Source organism: Pholcus phalangioides, unplaced genomic scaffold (genome assembly GCF_987345545.1).
Source record: "Pholcus phalangioides strain wild (caught in Gottingen) unplaced genomic scaffold, Ppha-v1.0 ptg000042l_1, whole genome shotgun sequence".
In the NCBI taxonomy this organism is placed as follows: domain Eukaryota; kingdom Metazoa; phylum Arthropoda; class Arachnida; order Araneae; family Pholcidae; genus Pholcus; species Pholcus phalangioides.
The window spans coordinates 37,131,828-37,157,368 of record NW_028301628.1 but is presented as its reverse complement, the minus strand read 5'-3'; the positions used below and the strand labels follow the sequence as shown (position 1 = coordinate 37,157,368).

Sequence of the window (25,541 nt, the reverse complement as noted above, 5' to 3'; positions counted from 1 at the left end):
ATCAGCTCGAAGCAATTGGAATCGAGACTCGTCAGACCAGGCAACATGTTTCCAGTCCTCAACAGTCCAATGTCAGTGTTGTCAGGCCCAGGCGAGGCGTAAAGCTTTGTGTCATGCAGTCATCAAGGGTACACGAGTGGCTCCAAAAGCCCATATCAATGATGTTTCGTTGAATTCGCACACTGACACTTGTTGATGGCCCAGCATTGAAATCTGCAGCAATTTGCGGAAGGGTTGCACGTCTGTCACATTTAATGATTCTCGTCAGTCCCGTTCTTGCATGATCTTTTTCCGGCCGCAGCAATGTCGTAGATTTAATTTTTTACCGGATTCCCGATATTCACAGTACACTCGTGAAATGGTCGTACGTGAAAATCCAAATTTCATCGCTACCTCGGAGATGCTATGTCCCATCTCTCGTGCGCCGACTATAACACCACGTTCAAACTCACTTAAATCTCGATAACCTGCCATTGTAGCAGCAGTAACCGATCTAACAACTATGCCAGACACTTGTTGTTTTATATAGGCGTTGCCGACTGCAGCGCCATACTCTGATTGGTTCCATATCTCTTTATTTGCATACGCATGCCTGTACCAGTTTTTTTGGCTCTTCAGTTCATATATATTAAAATATTCCGCCATTTTAATTTTACTTACTAACATAAATTTGAAGTCCATGAAAAGTAAGTACCTGATAAATATAAAATCTTTCTTTTTTCTATTTTCTAATAACTTTTCAATGTAATTTTAGGTTCATTTATTTCCCAGGGAAAAAAATGTTTTTGATTTCTAAAACCTTATTTAAATTTTAAAAGCATTGATGATAGGTTACCTCCCCCACCCCCCCTCCCATCATAGTAATTATTATTAAAATTGTTATGCAATTCTTAACATGCATTATGCTACACACAAAAAATAATTTTTCTCAGTAGGGCGAGAATCTGCAATATCTTGCTGGGACCACACATCAATGCATTGCTTAAGAGGTTTTCATTGCCATAGAAACAAGTGATGCGTTTCCCTTGTAGCTCTCCCTTCACTGCAAACTTAACCATGAATGGACTATAGTTATAGCCAGCTCAATGCTTATTTTGCATCTGTCAACAATCATTCTAAAGTTCGTAGCTTTTGCTGTATGCATAAACTTATTTCTTTTTACAATGTGCAAAAACTACGCAGATTCAATGGATAGACACTATATATTTTTCCTGAGACAGGATTTGAATAAAACTGAAAATATTGAATAGTTGCAGTTGTGTGTTGCATAAATGAAATATTTTAACATCAAATTGTATCAGAATGAATTGCAATCAAAACCAAACGTCTTACAAATGTGATGATTATATAAATGGGAGACATATAAACAGCGTTCCACTGTATTAGCGCTTCCAATTGCAGTAAAAAATATATATAGCAGTAGTATTAGTAGTTAAAAAAGGTCAATAAAAATTGATTTTTTAATGGCTAAAATTGTTTTCAATGGTTTCTAATAAATTATCTGAGTGGATCTTGTTCTTTTTTGTCTTTTAAAATCAATAGCTTTGCACATTTTTTTTATTTAAAATAAGAGAGGGGAAATTTTGTATGTATAGAAAATATATGCATCTTTCCTTGATTGAAATTTTTGTTATAGAGTGAAACCTTGCTATACAATGATACTCAACATAACAATAAATCCCTATACAATGATTTTTTTTTTTCAAGTCTTGTTCGGAAATTTTCTATACTCATATGTGGTCTCTGAATATAACGATAATCCCTCTACAACAATATTTTTTCTTGTTAGTTAGAATAAGTTAATAATAACTTGTTAGTTACATAATCATAGGCGAAGATAGACTTGAAAGTCTGGGGAGGGACATGATAATGATGCCAATTCATATATATAGGCAAATACATTCGATTAGTTGGCTTTACCTTTGATGCTGGGGGGTCCCCCGCTCCACGTATTTCCACCCATGAATCCACATAAATTTATAGAAAATAATGAGAAAATTAAAATTGTATCTCTCTCAAAATAAAATGTACATACACTTATTTTGGTGGAGTTACTTAAGAAGGAGAGCAATGATAGTGAGATAAGCAGTTTCTTCTAAGAAGGGGGGGGGGGCAGTAAAACAGAAAAGTTTGGATGTTTATGAATTTTTTTTTTTTCTTCTGAGAAGGGAGGACAGAACAGAAAAGTTTGGGGAAACTATAGGTATTTGTAAAATAATTTTCTCAGCAGTTCAAGTTAATTCTGTACCTGGCTTTTTTTTGAAATCATGTATCTAAGTCAGAACATCCATCCTTATAAACGATTCTTGATGTCCTTTCACATTCTTCCAAAAATTCAAGATAGCTGTAATTACTGTTGAAATCACTATTTGCCATGTGTGCTAACAATTATTTGAAGTACATATATGCATCTGCTTACCAGCGAACTGCTGACAGCGAATACAGGTGTGCATTTAATAATTTGTGTCACAATTTCACATTGCCTATATTTATTGTAAGCTGTATCCACCATCGAGAAAATTGTATCACATATTTACATGGCTTGACTAGTTAAAATAAGTTTTTGAGGATTTACAATAATGTCAGAAAATTCTGAAAAAAAATTGATATTGCATTATTTATAATGTGAATCAATTTCACAATTTTTCAAGTCATAGATTATGTGAGATGTGTATTATATATATATATTTATTTATTTATTTTATGGATTTTCATGTATTTATTTCTTGTTTGCATATTATGGTAAGCTCTGTATGAAATAGAATTAAATGAATATGATCCTACTGTAATGAGCCATTTGATTACTGGTCTAAATTATGATTCAATCGAAAAATTCAGAAATATTTATTATACTATGCGAGTACCGATTCTCTTAGAAAACAGAAAATTGTACTGGGTTTTTATTTGATACATTCATGTGTTTTGTCTTTACCTTCAATATTACCTTAATATTCAATTTAATGCTTTTTCCCTATTTTCTTTTTCATGAACATTCATTAATATACATACACAAATTCTACTGGTAGCTCTTCAATCCCATATTTTTCTTACAAGTAAATGCTTCGCTTTAGGTTGATTATATCATAAGTAGTCGATTCTTAGTTCATTTTCTTAGGAATTTGTTTCACTATTAATCATACGTACACATCGTAAACATTCCTCTGAGGAATTTCTAATAAATTAGTGCATGCAGGAATGTGTTATTGTGTGTGTACATATATGAGTAGTTCTAACTTATTTATGTTTGTTTTTCTGTCGCTACCGTCTTCTATATTTTGAAGTGAAAATGGCAAAAATGCCCGAATTTTCATGTTATGTAAGTATTGTGTTGAAGGTCTGCCTGTTCTGTGTAAAGAGACTTTTTCAAATGAGAGACCAGCTCACACACACACACGCACGTTCATGTCTCAAAAATATGTTTACTGCTTGTACCTCATCCACATTCCTCTTCTGAACTTCTAACCAATTGGTACAAGTTGGAATGTATGTGCACATTGTGTTATGAACCTTACGTGAAGTTTGTTTCTGTGTAATGCTTGTTATAGTGCTGTCATCTATTTTTTGAACTATGAGTGAATTGTAATGATTGAATATTTGTTCCATCATAGGCTTGTTGCTTTTTGTTTTGAGACTTTTTAACAGGTAGATTGGCTCATATTTGCACAGATATATTTTACTGTAGATCCTAGTAGTGGTAGACTTTTCACTCTCATTGCACTTACAAGGCTGTACTAGTGATTTGCTTATCCACTACTATTTTGGCAACTTAAATATCATTACTACTATATTCCAATTTGATTCAGTTATTTTGGCAAAAAATTAATGGTATTTCTGCTTCTTCATTTCCGTATCTCTTCTTCGGTTTCTGGTATTTTGGACTATTGGAATCTTACTGTAGTAATTTCATATACAGTAAAACCTGTCCTTAATGGAACCTGTATTAAGTGGAAACCTATCTTCAACAGAAAAAATCTTGGTCCTGGAATTTCAAAGCCAAAATACATATTTAAAACCCCTGATTTAAACAGATTCTGTCTAACGTGGAAATAGAAAAGAAAATTATACCCTCTTAACAGAAAATTTCACACAAACACTGTACTACAATGAGTGTTTTGCGACCAATGGGCCAAGGGATCATACAAAATGTTAGTGTTCTACCAATTGTTTTTTTTTTTTGTTTTTTTTCAAAATTTCAGTGTGTCAATGTGTTTCACATCATCTACCCCCTTACATTAGCAAAAACTGTTTCTGTACTTGATACTGTGATTTTAATAAGCTATATTAAAGCTTAATAATAAGCTTATATAAGAAAGCTTATATTTAAGCTATTGTAAAGTAGTTGCTTCCTAAAACTAACAATTTTTTTTCGAAAAAGCATTCTTTTCTGCAGGGAAATCAGTGTAAGGGTTGGATCTAAAAATGATATGTAAAAATTATAAAATTATAAGTTTTCCATGAACACAGTGTTGAGGGGAGATGGGAACTAGAAGGACGTAAATAGAACAACTGTCCAGGCTGAAAATTTTAGGGCCTAGTTATGAGGATTACAATCTACTAACTCAACCTGACACTCTCAATTGAAAATTTTAGAAAAGGTCAAAAAGAACGAAAATGTCATTTTAGAAGAAGAGCGGTGTAAAGTGAAATTTTGTACAGATGTTGTCAAAACCTTGAAAGAACGTCAGAATTTTTGCTTTACAGCATAATGACTCTGCCATGTTATAGTACGATTTCAGAAGCAAAACTGTTTAACTGAAGTTAAGAAGCAGAGGGCGTGAACTGCATACAGAAAACTCATGTTGACTACTGGACAGTGGCGTTGTAGCTGGGGATGTAGTATTCATACATGGGTGCTTCACCACGCACACAATTTTTGTAGCACAGGCCAGAGCACCCCTTGAATTGATACAGAAATCAAAATTCTTACATAAAGCTCATGCAAGCACCCATAGGTCTGAAATACTTCAGATGCTCCTGCTACTGGGAAAAAGTGTAAATTTTTTTATGTGCAGTAGTTTTTAATTTTTTTACTCTCTATTCAGCAATATAAATAGTTAATGTATTGTATATAAATATGTATTTTTAATAAATAATCAAGTGATAAATTTAGTAATATAGATGAACAAATGTACATTACCCTTTATTTTATCTATTTTAAATTATTTGCTTTATTTTCAATTAATATATTTTATGTTGTTTCAATTATATACAAGCTCATTAAATAATTTTATAATTTTACACATGTCAAGATTGAACCTTTATCAAGTAGAAACCCGTGTTCAGTTGGAAAAAAATCTTGGTCCCTTATGATTCCGTTGAAGATAACTTTTACTGTGTTGTTTATAATAACCAAATATTTATAACACAAATAGGAATATCAGTTGTGATATATTTTCAGAAATACCACCAGATGGCTAATATATATATATTTCAATCATATACATTGAAAATAAACGTTTATTTTTTATTGCTTTGAAATTAAATGCAAAAATGTGAACTACTTTGAGACAAACAAAATCTGTTGTGTGTGAACCTCAGTACCGCAACATATTGTCTCAGAAGAAATGTTGTGTGACCATTTTGGTACAGGCAATGAAACAAACATGTATTTTTGGCGGATACTGAAAAAAAAAATTAACAGCATTTTATGTTTTATCATGATGACAGTTTTAATGCATCTCCTGATGAGAACAGTAGAACCTACTTTAGAAAAGAAAAATAAAATTTATATAGCTATACACTAGACCTATATTTATCTGATGTTCATAGTGGTTTCAAGTCTGAATTTTTGTAGATTAAATCTCTAGGTGCCTTAGATTATACGCAAGCTCACTCATTTTTAATATGAGCATATACATTATGATGCACAGTACTTTTTAATCAAATGTAAAATTCTGACTGAATAAATGGATTTTCCGGAATGAATAGCATCAGTGTTTTAAAAATATAGAGAGTGTCCCACAATATTATCGACTGAGGGCTTTCAAAATAGTATAGCAAGAAAACGGTGACAGATATTAAAATCATTTTAGTGGAATATGAATGTGCGAAGTCAGAAGTTTCAGCTACGTTGTTTCTGTTGCAAGGGGTTGTATAGTTATTAAAATTAAAAACGTATATTTTTTTATATAGCCCAAAAATCCAATTAAAAAGGTGTTGCCCCTGTCTCTCCATATCTCGAATACCAAAAAAAAAAAAAAAAAATTCCACGTTTCTAAATGCAATATTCGCTGAGATATTTGCATTCGAAATCGGATTAAAGTTGGGAAAAACAACGAAAACTAACGAACAACGCTTCTTTCCCAACTTTTCTCAGATTTTTGAATTCAGATATCTGCGAATATTGCACTTAGAAAAGTGGGCATTTTTTTCTTTTCGCCTGAAAGTTGACCAGTGTGGCTTCTACCTATACAGACCTTGTAATCAAATTCTCCTCATGTGGAATATTATGCCTATATTTTTTTCAACCTTGTGAATTGGGGATTAACAAGTTATAAACTGATTATGGTTGCATAAAGTCTGAATAATTTTTTTTTTATTTAGTTGAATGATAGATATTCATTAAATTGTTATTAATTGATATATTGATTAATGTTCAGCAGCCATTGGCAGCTGCAGGTTTTTTTTTTTGTCTCTGATCGAAATATTTGTCCCTGTAATTTACTTAAGTTTGCTTTTACTGTAATGATCAATCACATTCATGTAAGAAGATAAATATGAATTTATTTCAATTTTATTTTCCATTTTCTATAATTGGATCATTTTTGTATGTATATATTTTTTGAAGGAATTTATTTATATACCATGGCAAAACGCCAGATCAACTTGCCGATTTCTTATTGGATCTTTTATATCTTCACTCTTTTTCCTCCCATCGATACTGTAATTACTTTCGCGTAGCAGCGAATATGGCAGTGGGTGTGTGTCTGTGTTTATTGTTCAATAAACAAATTCCTGAATGCATTTGCATGCAGAATATGAATTATATTGGGGTTGGGGGGATATATTCGAGTTGTTGCATTGTTTGCATACCGACGTTCCACAATGACGTAATAGCTTCATCCGCCTGTCCCAGCTGGTCTTTTCCTTTTGACGTACGAACTGTGACAACCAATCCGAGAGTTTGCCGTCGGGCTTGCGCCGTGGATACTTTTCGTGTTTCAGCCGAGAACGTTGTTCCATTGCTTGGCAGTTTATCTCTTGCTGTCATTCCCAATAACAAGTTTGAATCCCCCCTCCATTTATTATTTTTTTCTTTTTTTGCAATGTTTATAGTAAATCAATGTATCGGCTTCAACCCATTTCTCCATATTTAATTTATGTGCGTATACAATTTTTTTAGTCAATGTAAAATGTAGTAGTTTGAAAAAGTATAATGAAGCACGGCAAGAGAGGAATTCATGCAAAAATTGAGTTTATTTCAAAAGAGGCACAAATAATAACTTTGAAAAAAAGAAAGAAAACGTGTTTGTTCTCGGAATTGAAGGAAAGCAAATCTCCTGTGTAAAAAAAATTCTTCCCGCACAAAGCAGTCAGACCTGCTACACGATACTTACATAACATGGAAATTTAGGCATCTGCCATTTTCACCTCAAAATATAGATGCTTATGACAGCACCACAAGAACATGGAGCACGCATAGCTCTGACAACGTCAACACCACACATATTCAGAACGTTCCAGCATGTACCAATTCGTTAGAAATTCCCCCGGGTGAATGTTTACGAGGTTAATGTACGGTTAAGTAGTAGTAGAAAAGCAAGTTACAAGTTTGGATGAGGAAATAAACTGATATATCATCTGTATTGAATGAAAAATATTTGCTGTCTTAAACCCCTTTACATACAGACTTTTGACAACATATTTGGACGATGTAGCTATAGTTGGAGTAACATCGATATATCAATAAGTGATTTGTGTATTACCGCTTACATATAAAAGATAGAGGGCGAAAAGATGGAGCACGGTTTACATTCTTTTTTCCCCATACCAGTGGTTCTCAACCGGTTCTGCGTGTGCACTCCCCAGGAGCTCCGCGGCTGCTCGAAGAAAATGAAAATAATAGTAAATTTGAAAAAAAATGTTATAAATATTTTTAAATAAAAATAAATCGGTAACTTTCATGTATAAATAAAAAATAGAACTACTGAGCTCCGCCATAGAAATTATATACCAGAATGGGCTTCGCATGTCAAAAAACGTTGAAAATCGCTGCCATATACTGTATGTGTAATACTTTTTTTCTCTTCTAACCGTAGTGAGGGTAAAAAGAAAAATATCGATTCCGGTTTACAGGGTTACTAATGAAGCATCTTAAGGAAAAGGACAGAGATTGAGCTCGAATGTATTTCTTCAATTTACTCTAGAGCGAGATGCCTCGCCTCTGTACGGGTCGAGGTTAAATATACAGCCGATTGTGAGGTTGTCATGAACCAACAGAATGTGTACAGCTCCTGATTTAGATGCCTTTGATCGTGGTCAAATAACAGGTGCTCAGCTCGTGGACCGTTCAAATGCCCGAAAATCGTTCAAGTGCGTCCACATACTTATGCTTTCTCAGCTTGAACGTAGGGCAGCGGTTCCTTTGTCCAATTTCTGGTTCATCATCTTCGAATCGTTTACAGTAGATATTTTCATTTATAAAAGAGCCACTTCAAAGCACAAATAGGCACACAAATCCATATCTCAAGCTCACCGCGACGCACACTTTGAGAAACACTGCCGTAGGGTAATAAATAAATATTGCTTTTCTCCCTTTCCCCCCCCCCCCCCACGCACTGGTTGCAGCACCACAGTTTAGCTATACAAAATCAAATAGGCACAAGTTTCTTTGATGAGCTGACTGTCTACGAGTCCTACCAAGTTTGACATTTGTCTAGTGTGAGTTGCTTGGCTCGCGATGGAATATTTTGTGTCATCCGTACACATTGACGGGAAATTTCAGTAAACCATTCCAGGGTAACGCATAGTATGCGTACATCTTTAGTATAATAGGATTTTCGTGACCAACTTTGCCGAGATTATTGAGGGTTCCTAGTAACCTCGAAAGTCGGGGGAATGGGAGAAAACTGCACTCGAAACTGCACTCTTCGGGGTTATTCGTTCATGCTTGACTCTAATCGTATGGATCCAGTTTCGTACCCTTTTGTGTGGGTACGTGTCACAGTGGTAGTAGACTTTTATATTTTTAGCTAATATCTTCGATGAATGTCTGAACGCCATATCGTGCATTTATTTTGGGTTATGCCACCCTTAAAGGCAACATATATATATATTCTAAATAAAGATACAGTCGAATCACGTTTAAAATCTCGTTTTAACGAACTTTTTTTTTTAATCTCCCGGATAAGTTTACATAGGACCAATGCAAAAACCTGGAATTCCTTTATAACAAAATTTCGTAGCAACGAAATGATTTCTCCGGTCTCTTGGAGTTCGTTATAACGGGATTCGACTGTATATTTAATGGTGTCTTGCGGTTTTTCAACTGCGAGGTGTGAATGCGAGCAAGTGCCCCATTTGAAAAAGTCTCTCTGCAGAGAGTAGGCAAACTTACCTATACGATACTTACATAACATGAAAATTCAAGCATTTGCCATCTTCAGAATATGGAATACAGATGGCAGCACCCGTAATAACACGAAACAAGCGCAACTCGAACAGCACGAATACGTTGGGAGGGGAGGCACACATTCCGGCGTATGTTGATTCGTTAGAAATTCTGTAAACGAATGTGTACGAGGTCCATGTATGGTTAAGTAGATGAGTAAGTTTTGATCAGGGAAATTATCAAACGGATTTTGCTGGGAACCCTGCTATGATGGTAATACACGGATGGAAGAAAAAGAATTAGTGATCGAGCACACTGTAGAGGACAATTAATTAGCCTTGTGTTCCAGTAGTCAAAAACGTTTAAATTGCCCATGGGGGGGGGGGCGCTATACCTGAGTTGTGCTCGGTTTGAAAGAAAGGAAAGAGTAGTCAAAAACGGCTCAACCGTTCCGTACAAAACTACAAGTACAGGCATTACCACATTTGATGTGTATCGCAAATAGTGTATTTATAATACAATCGGATCCGCTTACAACAAAGTCGGAAAAACTGAAAATATTCATTGTAAGCGGACTTATTACATTCATACTGACTTGATAAGCAATATGTACGAAATTCGCGAGAAATAGAAAAACTTCGTTGTATGGGAAAATTCGTAATATCCGTGTTCATTATAAGCCAGTCTGACTAATGATATTCAAGTAAAAGGAAATAATGGCGAGGGTTGCATATGCAGTAATGAAGTAAAGTTCTTAACTGAACACAACTGTGTTTGTACGAAGTAAAATTAAAGTGACATACATACTGAATCCAATTTCATTCAGTATTTAAAATTGATAAGGAAAAATGGAATATTTTGAAAGGAAATCGAAATAACGCGGTGCCGCAAGTGTTTGATCTCATTCGAAGTGTGACCGTGAACTTGGGTACTTCTGGCTTAGTGTTTTGTTTTTGCAAATGAGTGTCAAATAATTGAACTCTGATCACGTGAAGAGGAAGTTCTGAAGTCAACTGCTGTGGTATTGTGTTCTCATTTCCATACGAAAATTAAAAAGAAAAACTACATTGAATGGGGAAACAGGTGGTGGATATTCCATGTGGACTCTTTGGGCAGATGGTTTTGTTTCTTCGTTTATTCGGGCTCCTTTTTTTAGCATTGTTTACCACTTCGTGAACTTCCTGTTTCGGTCCCGGAAGTTTGCTGTTTCTGCCGTCTAAAAATATTAATTTTCCAAGAGCTACACTTTAGCTTGATTTTGGCTACGTCGCTTCCTATCGTCTTTTATAAATGCTTCCCAGATCAATCCGTTCCCAACATTTCGTGCTTCAAGTACCTTTAGAAATCAGATAAGGCATATGAGTAGTGCTTTTTCCTTGACATACATACGAGTCTTGCGTACTTTAGACTGCATTATCCCTGGAAATGCGTAGGTGGCTTGCTTATCCTTTGACATTGTCAAACCCCGATTTAAACGAATCAGCAAAAACCGAAATTTTTTATTCGTGAAATCGAGGAAAATATCTTTATAGTAGAATATATATATACAGAAGACTTTAAAAAATCGTTAAATTAAGGAATTCGTTAAATCGGAGGTAGTTATATCGGGATTCAACTGTACATTCAAGTTTTTACGTACACTTAGAAATCCGTAGGAAGCTTATCCCCTTATAATATTGTACCGTAACCAACGTTTCTCACTTACTTTTCCCGGTATTGCTGATTATTTTTCGCATATTCCCGAATGGTCTTTCACGCACTAGTCGTATCGCAAGTCGGGCGTACGCAGAATCAACTTTTGCTGGGGGGGGGGGGGGGGGGGGGCAAAATTTTCTTTCCAGGAAATTCTGAGTTGCCACCCTCTGAAAAGCATTTATATTAACAGAAACTAGTAAATATAGCGTATGGAGGGTATTTTCTTTCGAAATTTTATTTTTTGTCGACTTCGGAAGGGGGACAAGGGCTCTCTGAGCATCCCTTTGCGTACACCTTTGTCGTGAGTTAAGAAACCTTTCTTGGATGGCATCCGCTCCAGGGTGATGTAAGACTCATTATGTAGGTTCGTTTTATCGTCCAGCATTTTACGATACAGACCATAGGTTTTCCATATTGTTCGGCGCATCCCATTCGCACCTGATCCAATGTAGTTTTTTATTTAAATCTATATCGGTGCAGTTTTGTAACACGGTGGATGAATTCGCCAATATCTGGCCCTTTAACTACCACAGACTTGTCGTTATGTACTGCACTTTAATTTAAGGAATTTATATCATACCTTGATCCCGATAATTAAATTTATTTATGGATGTAAGTACATGTTTGTTTGCTTGTGTAATTCGTTTTATGTGTTTCTCTGACAATGGTGCTTAATTTAAAATAAATGACGCGTTTTCATGGCGTGTTCGTTCTATATTTTTATCTAGACCAGAGCTTGACAAATTCCAGGTCGCCACGGCCACCCGAAAATTTATATTGGTGCGTAAATTTCTATATGCGATTGATAAATTGGAGTCTATGAGTGACACATAATTTTTTGATTCCATGAGAAAATGTCTTTTAACCGAAGGTGATATAAAGTCTCGGGAAAAAACATTCAGGACCGTTTTTCTTGAAAAAAAATCATGCTTGGCTCCTAAGACATTACGCTGTTGCCTATTTTGCCCCCTCGATTTGTCAAGTCCTGATTCATTACAATGCCACTATTCAGAGACGGGTTTAAAATCAGGCAAACTCCCTTCTTTTTTTTTTCATAGGAATCGAATATCAATAGGAATCACATTGGTTGGGATGGACCTCAAAGCAGAATATGCCAAAATCTGCGACGTCGCAGAACAATTACCGCTACTGCAGAACAATATGGAAGTATTTTAAGAAAAAGTGCAAGAAAACACTATTATGGGAATTTTTACCGCAGAAGATCTCCAGTCAGCCGAGGGCTTGTTGCAGAACAATGCAAAAATTCTGTTTTCGGGGTGATATATGCGTGAAAGTATATGTTGCTTGAAGGTTCTCTATTCAGCGGACTATGCTGCTCAGACAGATAATGTTCTGTGCTATCACTACAAAAACTACCAAGCCATCATCGCCGTAACTAGTCTGGGGCAACCGTTGCCCCGAGTTCAATGGAGTTCCCACAAAAAAATGAACACTTATCTTGCGTATAATAACCCTTTCAAAGGCCTTCCCCCAGGAAAAAGTCTGCCCCTGGGACCCAATGGCTTATATCCCGGGAGGGACAGAGCCTGGGTCGTTTCTGATCTGTCTGTCGGGGACCCAATAAGGCCCGCTACGGCTCTGCAAACCATGCAATGCTTTCACGTGTTGGTCAGCTCATCGAATATTAGAGTTGTCAACTTTGTGTACGTTTCTTTGAACAACCCGTTTGGTATAGTCGTTAACAAACTCATTGGTAGTTTTTGTCTGGTTGACTAGATTAAATTATTGTTTTTCAAATTGGGTCTCGGTGATACGGAGAAAAAAAAGTTAAAATGATGTGTCCATAGATCAAATCCTCGTGTCTGGTCTGAACTAGTTATTCTTAAATGAAAGGGAACTTGTTTTTTGTGAGGAATTTTCTCCTAGCATTAGAGGAACTAGTTTTTGTTTAACAGTTGCGAGAGAAGCTTGACTTTTTTTTTTTTCTGTGATACCTGTTTAATTAAGTGTTAAACTAGATCATGCCAGAGAGACTGGTTCTTGTCATATACGTTTGCACCTGTAAATTCAGGTCGTTTTGCAGTCACTCCTGAAGAAAAAAAAAATTGTTTTTATAATTTTGTAGAATTGAGGAATGGTTGTAAGCTTTGCTCTATTTTGCACTTGCTCCTTCCCCCCCCCCCTTCTCGTAAGGAGCCAAAAAAGCCGCCAATTTTTTTTTTCTCCCTCCGAAGCTCGCGCTTATCAGTTCCGATCCCGGCAACCCGCGCGCGCCTCTGAGTGGCGCGAAAATACGTCCTTTCCCTACGAATGGGGGGGGGGGGAAATCCCGTTGCCGGACCTTTCTCGTGCTCTCGCCGCCGACTCGGGTCTGCGTTGTGTCGGCTAACGTGACTGACTACGAGACCGTCGGCAACCTGGTGGTTTTTCTAACCTTTCGTGCTTTCAAATAAAATTTCTTTTGGGAAAAAAAAAATTCTAGGTTACTTTTTTTCCCCCCCACGTTCCGAAGTATTTCCTTCCCATCGGAGAATTTTTTTCCCGTATTTTTCGGAATCGGACACGATTTTGATAGGACCGTGATCAGTGTGGCCGACGCATGTTTTGCTTCTCTTGTAAGTTCAGATATTTTTATCAATTAATATTATTTCATTATATTTTTTGGTCATTTAAAAATCTCGTTACTATGTATATTTTTATGAATGATCTCGTTTGACGTCAATCTTACAATGATTTTTCTCTTTTTCTCCCCCTTCAATCATACATGATTTCCCATATTGTGAGTCGCGCCTTAGATTCAATGCTTATTATCAAATAATGCCGAAAGCAGCAGGGTTCCAAAACCATTGCTGTCGATTTAAAGATTACCTTTTTTTTTTTAAATATAAGTACTAATGTGATCAGTACCGTATGTTTAGAAATTTTGTTAGATTGATCGTCAAGAAATGGAATTTTATTCAGAGAAGGTAACACCATTTAGTTGATTTTTTATCTACCAGGGGGCAGTTGATGGGGTTTTTTTTAGTGGGGGGGGAGGTGAAGTCCACAGAACCAATAAACATTCGAGAGTGACGTGAAAAATGTTGAATATGCTGTCCTTCGCATTCCAATTCAGGTTGAAATGTGTAAAATGTTACGGTAAATAACAGATCTCTAGTGCATCCTCATTGATGTTGATATTCGGCGTGATTTTGTCATTCGGTTTCGCCAAATATGGGATTTCTATTGAACACAGCATATCTGTTCAATTTTCTGTTTTGCTATTTCAATTCGTATGGGAATGGCGACAGAATATTGTGAAGAATTTAAGCAAACCTTGTATGCTTATTAGATTTCTGTCGCTTTACTCCATAATGAAGCACAAACTGTCCTCCTAGCTGAACATTTGAAATATTTTTTAATATCAGTTTACCGAAACTCCATTGCCACAAAAAGTATGCACGCAAAATTCCACAACGTTCTGAGGTTCATATTCAAGACTATTTTTAGATTGAAACTTTGGTTACAATCGCCCATAATTTTTTGGCATTAGTTTTAGAAATTATTTACCCAAGTTATATCGACTTGTTTACGTGCGGTGACTGGTCTATCGTATTTCTTTGGGACATAGTGGGAGCCATGTTCTGGTTTGGTGGTCTATCGTATTAATTTGAAGTCGACATGGCGGGATTTTAAATGTGGATCTGTGATTTGACTTAGCCAGAAACCGGCAAAAACTTAGTCTGGTCTGGTGGTTCTCTCTTAGGACTTATGTGGTTTCGTGGTTCAAAGAAATACTGTAATACGGGTTTTTTTTATTACTATATTTTTATCTTTCTTTTTTTCAGTCGTTTTATCTTGTTCGTGAAACATTGTTTCACGGTGGATTGAAATTAAGTAAAAAAATAAAAGAAAATGTTAAAGAAGAAAAACAAAAAGTCCGCCTGGGAGGGGTTATAAATATATACTCTTAACTGGTTATTAGCGGCGTAGGAGAGGAATAGCTTATCTCTGGATGTTTGGCTTTCATGATGACCAGGCATTTATCAAAAGTTCTCGAAGTTTCACGTTTTGAGATTTCTGCGTGAACGAAATCGGTTCTGCATTTTAGGTAGTCTCGTTGTTTTCTTTGCAATGTCTAACTTTTTCGAAGAATTTCGGGGCATAGGTGCAAGTGAAATCGTTGAAAGAAATTCCCCCCCCCCCACGTTCCCTCCCAATTCAGGCAATAGCTACATCAAACAAAGTAATTACTAGTGCTCGGATTTTTATGCCCTATAGATGAAACGTCGTTGCTGATACGTTAAAAAACCTGAATTTACCGATCAGAACGACGTTTCATCTTCAGGGGCATAAAAATCCGAGCCCTAGTAATTACTATATCAACAAGAGAAATAACTTCACATTGTGTTTCGTTCGTTCTATATGTTATTTACTCTTTACTTCAGCAAAGAAATTCATCTTTTTTGAAATTTTTTTTAAATTTCATTGTATAAATTGTTTTTTTTATTTAAAGGAAAAATAGTGATTCCTTAATAAAAATATATTTTATTTCATTACGAGTTATATGATATAATTTTTATAGACGTGACATTTTTTTCTTTGAAAGTTTCATCGAAACAATATCATGTCAGTCGCTTATATACGATTGAGCAGTTTAAGGTCAGCTGGTAGCCATTGCCCGGAATGAACATCCATTCTGGTAACCTTGCGCGGAATGACCCATCACCTAATTACGAATTTCTCTATTCGTATCTCGAAAATGTAGAATTTTCGTCGATGTGCATTCTCCCGCAAATACCTCTAGATGGCACCGAAGATCGGGAAAATACATTTTTGTGGACTACGTATTGAAAAATTAAAGTTGAATACTTTATATTTGGAAGGATTGCTTAAATATGTTTCACCCAGGGCTGTCTCATCTCTTTGAAGTTTCTCTTGCCGCCTTGGCTCAGTGGGCATGGTCTCGGATGAAATGCGTGACGTCACTGCTCTAGTACTTTTTAACTAAAGTATGACCTTGAAATATCTGGGTAGCCAATGGCAATTACCGGGTCTGTCAGAAAAAACGTCAGCTAGTACCTACTCTGGCCAACACCATCTATAGCAGAAGACCCGCGCGAAGCTCGTGATGTCACTGAAGAATGCCATCTCACCTATAGTCATTGGATATAGCAGGCCGACGCATGCGTCATGTTTATCCCTTTTTGTAGTATATCCAATGACTACAGGTGAGATGACCTTCAGTGACGTCACAAACTTCGCGCGGAGGTCTGCTTTAGATGGTATTGCTCCGGTGCATCATAAGACAGCCCTTACTATATGGTCCTGGGTTTCACCGAGTTGGTGGAATTGAGTTTATTCTTAAGCATCTGGAAAAAAAAAAATAATAAAGGAATATTTGATTGGCCAAAACGGACGCGTTTCATCAAATCGAAGGGCCTCACTATTGGTTCCGCTGGGAACAAAGTTTATTTTGTTTCTAACTTCCCGTTTTCATCTTTTCATCACCTTTGTTTGTTTTCTTTGTGCAAAAAAATTTCGCTTTCTAGAGCCCGATAGGCAGTATTGTGTTTCGCTGAACTTTGGAAAGCGGTGATGGAATATATATATTGCATAGTAAATATCATTTTTCTCTCCTCCTAGAGATTAGCCTCGGTCGTGGTGAGTAAACGTATCCCATTATCATCTTCCAGATAAAGTCGAGGAAGAGGAAAAAATAAAAGCCGAATTTTCATGAAATTGAGGTAAAAAGAGGAAGAGAGGTTATGAATAATAATGATTAGGGGAAACGAAGCTGAAAATTCGGTTGTTCAAGAATTATGACGTAATTTCTGTTTTAAGAATGGGCGAAATCGGAGTTTGTGTGCTTTTTAGGGGATTGACCATGCACCGGCCAATATTTAGTAGTTTACCTCTCCTATCCTTTGTAGTCAAATATTTTGCTCCTTCTCAGTCAACCCAATTCTAAAAGTAGAGCGTGGTTGTGCAGCTGCTCCTAAATACGACCATGATCACAGGTCATCTATTGCTGGTCTGTGGGAATTTTTTGACGGTCAGTGAAACATTTCGCTTAATTCATGTACCTACTACATAATTCTGGATTTAATTTTTTAATATTATACAGTACAGTATATGTAGTATTTTGGTATTTATTTCTGTTTTTCGTCAGCAGGTCTCGGAATTATTTCTTCGATTTATCTATTTGCTGGTCCACAAATAAGTTCTCCTATTAATTTTTTCCTGTCCGTAAATCACAGTGGATCCCGCTTATAACGTTCCCACTTAGTAGGATTTATTTTCGTGATCCCAACTCTTACTAATACTAATTCAGATTCAGTTCAAAGCGTTTTTTCTGCGATTCTACGATTTTTTCTAAAAACTTTTTTTAGAGGATGCAATATATTTCTCCAGTTTATTTTTTTTTCCTATCCGAAAATTATTTCTCATATTCATTTTTTTTTTTCCGGTCCGCAAATTGTTTCAACTACTGCATTTCCCATTATGTTTATTTTCTACCGGTCCACCAAATTTTTCAACTACTTTTACCGGTTCGCAGTTGTAAATAGATTGAAGAACACTGATCTATGGCATGACTATTCCTCCATTCCTTGGAATATTCGAAGGTGTTTGTCACAATTTGTTGGAGGTTGGGGCGTGTAGTACTTGAAGTATGGAAAGTTGGGAACCACTGTAAAATACTATGACATGCTCTTCCCTCTAGGAAAAGGCTGACGAGGTTTAAAATAATCTTCTTTTTTTTGCACTTTAAATTCGCTAGGGATGAAAAAATCAATTTACCAAATGGAACAGGGACCGGCTAGAATATGCCTCTGATGTATGATGTAAGAGGAATCTCGAAGACAGGCGAATATTACGGTTTTTTTTTTAATCTATCTAAGCTGTATTTTTTCCCCTTATCTCCAGAATTTTCTCCTTTATGAGATGTTCAGCTATTCGTACGCGTTTATCGATTGGTTATCATTGGCAGAGAGTTATAGTTTATTCCAGCTCGCCCAACTAACTCAATATCACATTCAGACCGTGTGTGTGGGAAATATCATGGGATGTGTGTGGGGAAGGGAGGTAAAATTGGATATCGGTCCAGCGCTGTCGCTGTATTTCACCCCCCCCCCTTTTCCCCAATTTTAGTTGGCTACGCATGCGCGATAATAGCTTTCTGCACACACCACCACCCCCCCGGCTCTTTGACATGGCGTGGGTGAAAAAATATCGAATTCTTCCAAAGGTTAGCGTTAGCTTTTTTTCTTTCTCTTGTGAGGTTTTATACGTTGTGCCCTTATGTTGCGTTTCTATTGAGGGAATAGCAATATTTCAGTTGTAGAGTTTTGAGATATGTGGGTGGTTTTCGGAACATTTTTTTCCTCTTCTTCCAGCCATACCCATAGGTTTTGGGTTAGAACATGGGCCACCCTTGGTTTTTTTTTCATTTATCTTTATGAACGATAGCTGTGACATTCGCACAAGGTCATTTTCAGAAGTTGACGTTCCGGAAGTTAGAGGTCAGAACCGAAATACAGTAGACGCCGCTTATTAGAATTACGGATAATGTTATCATTCGGGTATATTATCACTTTTGCAAAATAGGGAATGGACATTTATAGTGTATCAAAACATGGGAAAAAGATTCTTTCAAAGTCTCTCTCATCGGGAATTTTTTCATTTTTAGAATTTTTTTCATTGAAAGTTTGTTTTTTTGCGTATTTTGAAGCTAACCAGACTTAATTTTTTCTCTCTGTAAGTTATTGTTATCATCCTACAAGACTATGTAGGGGTTATTCCCCCTCCCCCCCTGTTGACTATCATTTCCGTATTCTCTTCACAATGACCTAATTGGGCCATTATAGCCGCTATGACCCATGTACGTGTTAAGATGCTTTTGTATTTTGTAATGAACTTCCTACAGTGAAGGCAAATAAATGCAAGATTAAAATCTTCAATTTCAGTTTTTGTTCAGTTGCCCAGATTCAGTTTTCGCCTAACAGACTTTCTCAAACGTTGTGATGCAACTATCTGTACAAATTCTGGGGCTCCGGCCTAATCGAATAAATTATATTATAAGACTTTCTCAAGGGAACTGTCGAATTTGCTATACATTAAAAAAAGGTCACATCGTAATTCGTTAAACATTAAGCAGTTACATTCTAACTCCCCACAATGGCTGAAAAAAAGCGGGATATTATCTTTAAAAAAAAAACAAAATCCCTTTTTACAACAATATGGAAAAAAAAAACGGCATTTTGCAACCAGTTACGTAGAAAAGAAGAAGTGGTCCCGTTTTCATACTTCCTAGTCATCGTATTGGCTTCTAAGTTTCTTTCAGCTATAGTTATCAATCGGTTATTGTCATCAGAAACCCGAGTCCCAATGTCATCACACTAAGTGACTTTCACAAAGTTATATTTAAACTTCGTGTGTGTGTGTGAGAGAGAGAGAGAGAGTTCAAAATGTAAGCAGTTGCAGTGAAAATACATCAGGTTAGAAAATAATATTGTAATAATTAAATGCATCCACCTATGTGCCGAATTCTAAAATATTAAGAGTCGAAAGTCTGACTGTAACAAATCCAAACTCGCCATGGCGAATAAAAAAAATCAGTATTGTCGCCTAAAAGTATTCTGTATGTGAATGCAGAATTAAAGTCTAAGGATGTCGCAAAATTTTTGGATTTCATTAGATTACGCCTCTGAATGCGGGAAAGAATTATCAAGTCCCAAAAAAGTCGAAAAAACAGTATTTACGACTTTTTCTTGGCCTGGCTCTTCTAAGAAATTTGACGCCTAAATACTTTTTTTATTTGCCAATCCCTGGGCAATGTCAAGCACAATTTTCGGAAACGGAAAACGGATTTTGTACGTTTCTCGGCGAAAAAGAGGCGGGGACAGTGCTAACTTCGGACGTTGTATTGGATTGAATGGTCTTTTTAGGCCGTTATATTGGATGAAAAATAACATTATAATAAATGGGTCAAAATGAATGGTCGTTATAACGAGCTTATGCTGTATATAATAGCTAATATAATGATAATATATAAATGAAATTATTCCAAGAAATAATATTTATTTTTGAAATAATTTCACAGACAACGTGCAGATATTTTTTTTTTCCTATTTTATTCTATGTGGAAGAGAAAGTGAACCACCGGAAAGGTGTGGTCTTGCTTCCTCATTGCAGTGATATGCTCACGTACTGTGAGCTTACGGCTGTATTTCTACTGGCTCCTCGGCATGTGTATTCAAGCTTCGCTGTAAGATTTTTTATTGAGGCTCTGGTGCGTGCTTTGACTTCCGTAATGCTTTCGTATTTCTGTGAATGCGACATTAACACCTCCCCCCCCTCTCCACACACACGCGCGCGCGCGCGCATACGTCTGTAATATTTTTTATCACTCATCATAATGATGGAAAAACTCAGATGAATGACATTCAGCTACTCGGCATTCAGTACATGTATGTGCCTACTGTATCAGCGAAATTTTATAGTGATTATTTTAAGCCTGTAAATTTTGTATCCAGGACACTTCATTATATCATCAGTTGCTTAGGGAATCATGATCATGTGTAACATTTACCACTTTGAGATAGATATGACGCTGCACTTATATGCCGGTTGGGCTCCATCTATCCTGCCTTGTCTTTATCTTTGAACAGGTGACGTGAAGGACCTCTCCGTATGCTCTCAATCAATCAATCAGTCACACTATCGCTTAATTTTTTTTTTACTATTATTTCTTTTTGGCCACGCGTCTGAGGAGACTGTTGTGTTTATCCGTCAAATGCAAACAAGGAATTATGATAAGGGCCTCACAGGTGTGTCTGAATTTACGCTCGGATCAGATTCGTGTGCGTAAGCTTTTTAGAGGATCTTTTCGCGAGAGAAAAGCAAAACACATCATTTTCCGACCTTTATAACGACCTTTGCGCCTTTTTTTTTGGAAAGCATTATAAAATGAAGTTCAAAGGCCCATACCGATAATGTGTGTCTTGATAAAAGAAAAAAGCATTGTCTTGTATCTGTGTGTTGTCTAAATATCGATTATTTTTCTTGAAAACAAGAGTTTAATATACTAGGATAAGTAAGCTTATACATAATATTTTGCATTACAGTACAGTGATGCTTCGACTTACGAATTTTTCGGCTAATGAAGATTTTTTTTTTCCGTGATTTTTCTGCTTCGGCTAACGATTACGGATTCGGCTAACGAAAATTTTCGTTGATGTGGATGCACACGCAAACATAAAACAGCCTCGTCGTGAGCTGAATTTTAGCGGCAATCATTCAGAATTACTGTCACTCGAGCCCTACTATCCACCGCGGAATCTTTTTGCCAGGTGTACTTTCATTTCTGTCTGAAAGTTTTTGAACCATTTTATGTAAAATGAGAAATTCAGCTATAAAAAATGCATTGAAAAAAAGAAGCCTATTTTTACAGAGCACTCGTTCTTCAATTGTAAAACTCTTAGCATCAAACTGAACATTTCGGACATTCTAGAAGCCTATATTTCCCATCTACATGTGTTCGTGACATAGAAATGAGCTAAACCAAAACGCAAACATATGAGGACGCCTATGAACTGAACTTGACTGGATTGCATCAACATAGTGGTTGGTTGTGTACATAGTCGTAAAATAAAAAGGTCTTCAGTATCGCATCCTGTAAATTATTATTTATCCAAATTTGATGCCGTTTATTTTAGCTTTCGGTCAGTTTGTCTTGTTCATAGCGTTCCTTGTTCTAACGAATTGAACGGCTTTCCATAGAAAACTATGATAAATTACGTTTCGGCTAACGAATATGATGCCAGAACGAATTATCTTAGTTAACGGAGGTACCACTGGATTTCTTTTTCCAATGTTTCAGGAGTCGGTGACTTTGTTTTTCCTCAATATTTATGGCGTGTAGTGATGTGCCAGTGCACTCACATTTACCACCCGCGAAAGTGAAATTTGCGAGTCACGTATTCGTGGTGACCTCGCCCGCTGTATTTATTCCTCTGGTGTGAGTCAACATAATTAACAAAAAAAAAAGAGAAATTCGTTGACAACCTCTGTTGATGTAACGGAAACTTTGACCTCTTTGTAAACGGTTGTTTTTTGTCATTTAAACTCAGGATGAGAACCAACCTATAAGAATCGATGACATATGCCTCATCGGACAAGGTTCTTTTTCAATGAAGTGGGGGAATGTGCAAAAGCAGCATGTGTTGTTTTACGAATTTGTTTTCAATGATCATTTTCTCCACACCCCAACCGAAAATAAAAATCATTAATATGTACTTTTAATATATATATATATATATATATATATTTTTTTTTGTATGACACATGCCCTTTTTCCGCTGATGTCATCCCTAGGACACGTTCTTCCTCTTGTAATGGGATTGGCCTTCCGGTGAGGTGATACCCCTCCCCCCCAAACTTTTGTTTTCTGCTATACAGCTATTCTATCTCTAGTTATGAAGTCATCAGTTCGTTAAGATAAAGGACAAAGGATGATATTGAAAGAAATAATAATAAAACCGTGAGGCCGAAACACGCACTAGAGGTGGGAAGGGTTGGTTTAGATGCCGATGCGCTGGAGATGCCCGACGTAGGCGTATTTTTGTAGCGGTTCAAGGAAATGGCTTGATCTAGATATAATGCACTAATTTGTTCCTGCTAAGCATTTGTGCTGCGCGGCGCTTCAGAGGAAGCGGGATGCTTGGAAAAGAGTTCTGTGATAAAGAATTGTTTGTTCTTCCTCACGCTTGATCCCTCTCTCAAATAATTTCTTATATTGTTTTCAATTGGTTGATTGCTAGCTTGCACTCCCTTTCCCTCTTGATTGCTCCGTTGAGATACCAAGTTTTGCCTTTGTTGACTTGTAATTACTGAACTACTCTTTATCTCGCCCGATGTCGTGGCAGTGTCTTGTTGATCTTAACATGTGGGGAGAATGTCACCACTTTATTGGCCATGGATGACATTGAAGGCTCTATCAATCTCCTGCTTTGGGAAAAAGCCTCTGCGTCGAAAGAGATTTCTCGGACGTTCGGCAAAATATCGTCTAGAAACACAACTTAAATTGGTTTTAATCATGCTGCTAGAGGGATTGGCCATCGCATGCTAGAGGGATAATAAAGCATTTCGATTAGTGATGATATCTGCTGAAGTCGTGGTGTATTAGCACTACCTCTGTGGTTTTGTAATTCTATATTTCATTTCTTACTTTTTTTTTGACGTTTGCGTCGATAAATTGTTACTGATGCGTTTAGCTCGTTGTAACGTTTCGTTAATTGCGCAGTGAACAAACCCATTTAAAGTTATTGGTTGCGCTTGTTTTGCCCTTGACCCTTTACCCTTGGCTTTTTCCGGAACAGGAAAAGCCTCGTATTTTCTTTCTCTCCAAAAATAAAGTCAATTTTTGGAATCGGAAAAACTAGCAGCACGCTTTGATAGGACTTCCTATTCTACTCCCTCCAATATTTTTTATTTTTTATGCCCTTCAGTTCTACCGAATTCAGATCAACCCTCGTTCGGGCGAATGGGTCTGTCCCGAGTTTATTGATCGAATTCTTCTTCCAGGACGAATCATCCGATCACGAGGGGGAGAAAAGAGAAGGACCGAAACCCCTTGGCCATCGCACGCGGGTGCGTGTGCGCTCGCTTTACGAATCTTGGTGCATTTCTCCGGGTCACACATACAAAATCCGACAAGATTATCCGGGCTGATGCAAGTGATGAGAAACACAAGAGCAGCATTAAATTGGATGACTTGTAATAATAATAATAATAATTTGAATACAGGAAGACTTGTTTTAGAATGAGGGCTTATAGAAAAGATATGCGTAAAGAATCCCTCGATGTCCCCCCCCCCCCTCTTGACTCCTTCCTCTTGTTTCGTGGCTTCATGAGAAGAAAGGCTATATATAATAAGGCATCGTGTAAAAAATTGTAAGGAGAGAATATAAGATAACTGAAGAATCGAAATAAAATTTTACGTTTTCAAACATTGGAGAAATACATTTCGGATTTTGATTTTGTTTTTCTTTCCTCCGGACTAATTATTTTTTCAGTTTATGATTTCGCGTTCGTAATGCAGTGCCGTCTATTGGTATTTTCAGAACTTTTTTTATATTAGTTACCAAAAAAAATCTGAATAGAAAAAAAGAATTTTCGTGCAAAGGGCTTCCTCTAATGTTCTTTCATAATTTATGAATTTATCAAAATCCTAATGACTTACTCTCCATCCACCCTGTATGTTTTGAACTATGAAAGTAGCAAAGTTAGTGATTCGGAATTGTCATCTATTCTTGCAAATGAAATAATTAAGAGTCTTTTAATGTTGGTGCTCTTTATTTCCGATGACTGTTCCCTCAGATGTTTGAAAATATTTATTGATGTGTTGCGATTTTTTGCGATGCTGGTGTCCGGATCGAATGTCCCTATTTATAATCAGTTCCTGCAATGTACAAGAAGTTGGAAGGGATGAGAAAAGTATATAAATCGAAATCAAAAAAATCAGTGCATTTCCCCATGTGCTCCTTCTGTTACCCTGATGAAAAATGACACTATGACCATATCATGTGAAAGCTCACACCATACATTGATTTTGAAATTGCTTCTCTGCACTTCAAAAATTGTATGGAGATTTTCTGAGTCCCGGATTCGACTATTGGGTCTAAAATGGGTTAACCTCTTTACGATCAATGACGTGATATTGCGTCCAAACGTCAGTGGAATAAATTTAAAAAGTCTGTTTTCTTTCCTCTCTCATCACCACCACGAAGCTTCGTTGTAACCCTACGAAAAAAAGTAATTCTTTTTATTTCTATAAGTATATATCTCTCCTCCCTTATACTTATGTATTATACTGTTTTCCTTTCATTTGTTTTCCCCTTACTTTTCTACATTTTCTTTCCTTCTTTTTCTAACATATGGTTAGGTAGGGACAAGGTTAACAAATTTATCGTCGATTCGTTAAACAGAGATCCAAATTTCTTGCCAATCGCTTGTAAGCGAAGTGGTTAATAACCCTATTAAACACATGGAATGTTGCCTCATCTGAAAAAAAATGATCCTGGATTGAAAATTGGGTTCACCGTCTTTGAGAGCTAACGATTGAGCATTATAGAGCATTTTACGCTTTCTCTTATGGTGGCATAATTTTTCTCTTTGTTTGCTCATAACAATGGCAGTGTACATAATGACGCTTTTAGAAAATTTGTTAAACTCGCAATGTTGGCCATCCAACTTTTTCTTAATATCGTCACACAATGCGGCATTACAGATTTTTAATTGCTGTTTGAAATAATGGATATTTAATCCTGACACCCTGTATCAACACTGGGTGGCC

The 25,541-nt window shown here is 36.5% G+C and overlaps 1 protein-coding gene across 3 annotated transcripts in view; it reads left to right on the top strand.

The window, feature by feature from the left end:
* The window catches only part of MED15 (mediator complex subunit 15), a 57,301-nt gene that overhangs the window by 13,036 nt on the left and 18,724 nt on the right, over positions 1-25,541 (top strand). The window contains exon 1 of one of the 3 annotated variants that reach the window (XM_089255463.1): positions 10,961-10,979. The exons of 1 other annotated variant lie outside the window; for it this stretch is intronic. In XM_089255463.1, coding sequence (XP_089111589.1) covers positions 10,976-10,979 — 4 coding nt within the window. In that variant the 5' untranslated portion in view covers positions 10,961-10,975. Of the gene's footprint in view, positions 1-10,960; positions 10,980-13,476; positions 13,822-25,541 lie in introns of those variants that run through there. One more of the 3 variants, XM_089255461.1, reaches the window with a different exon arrangement.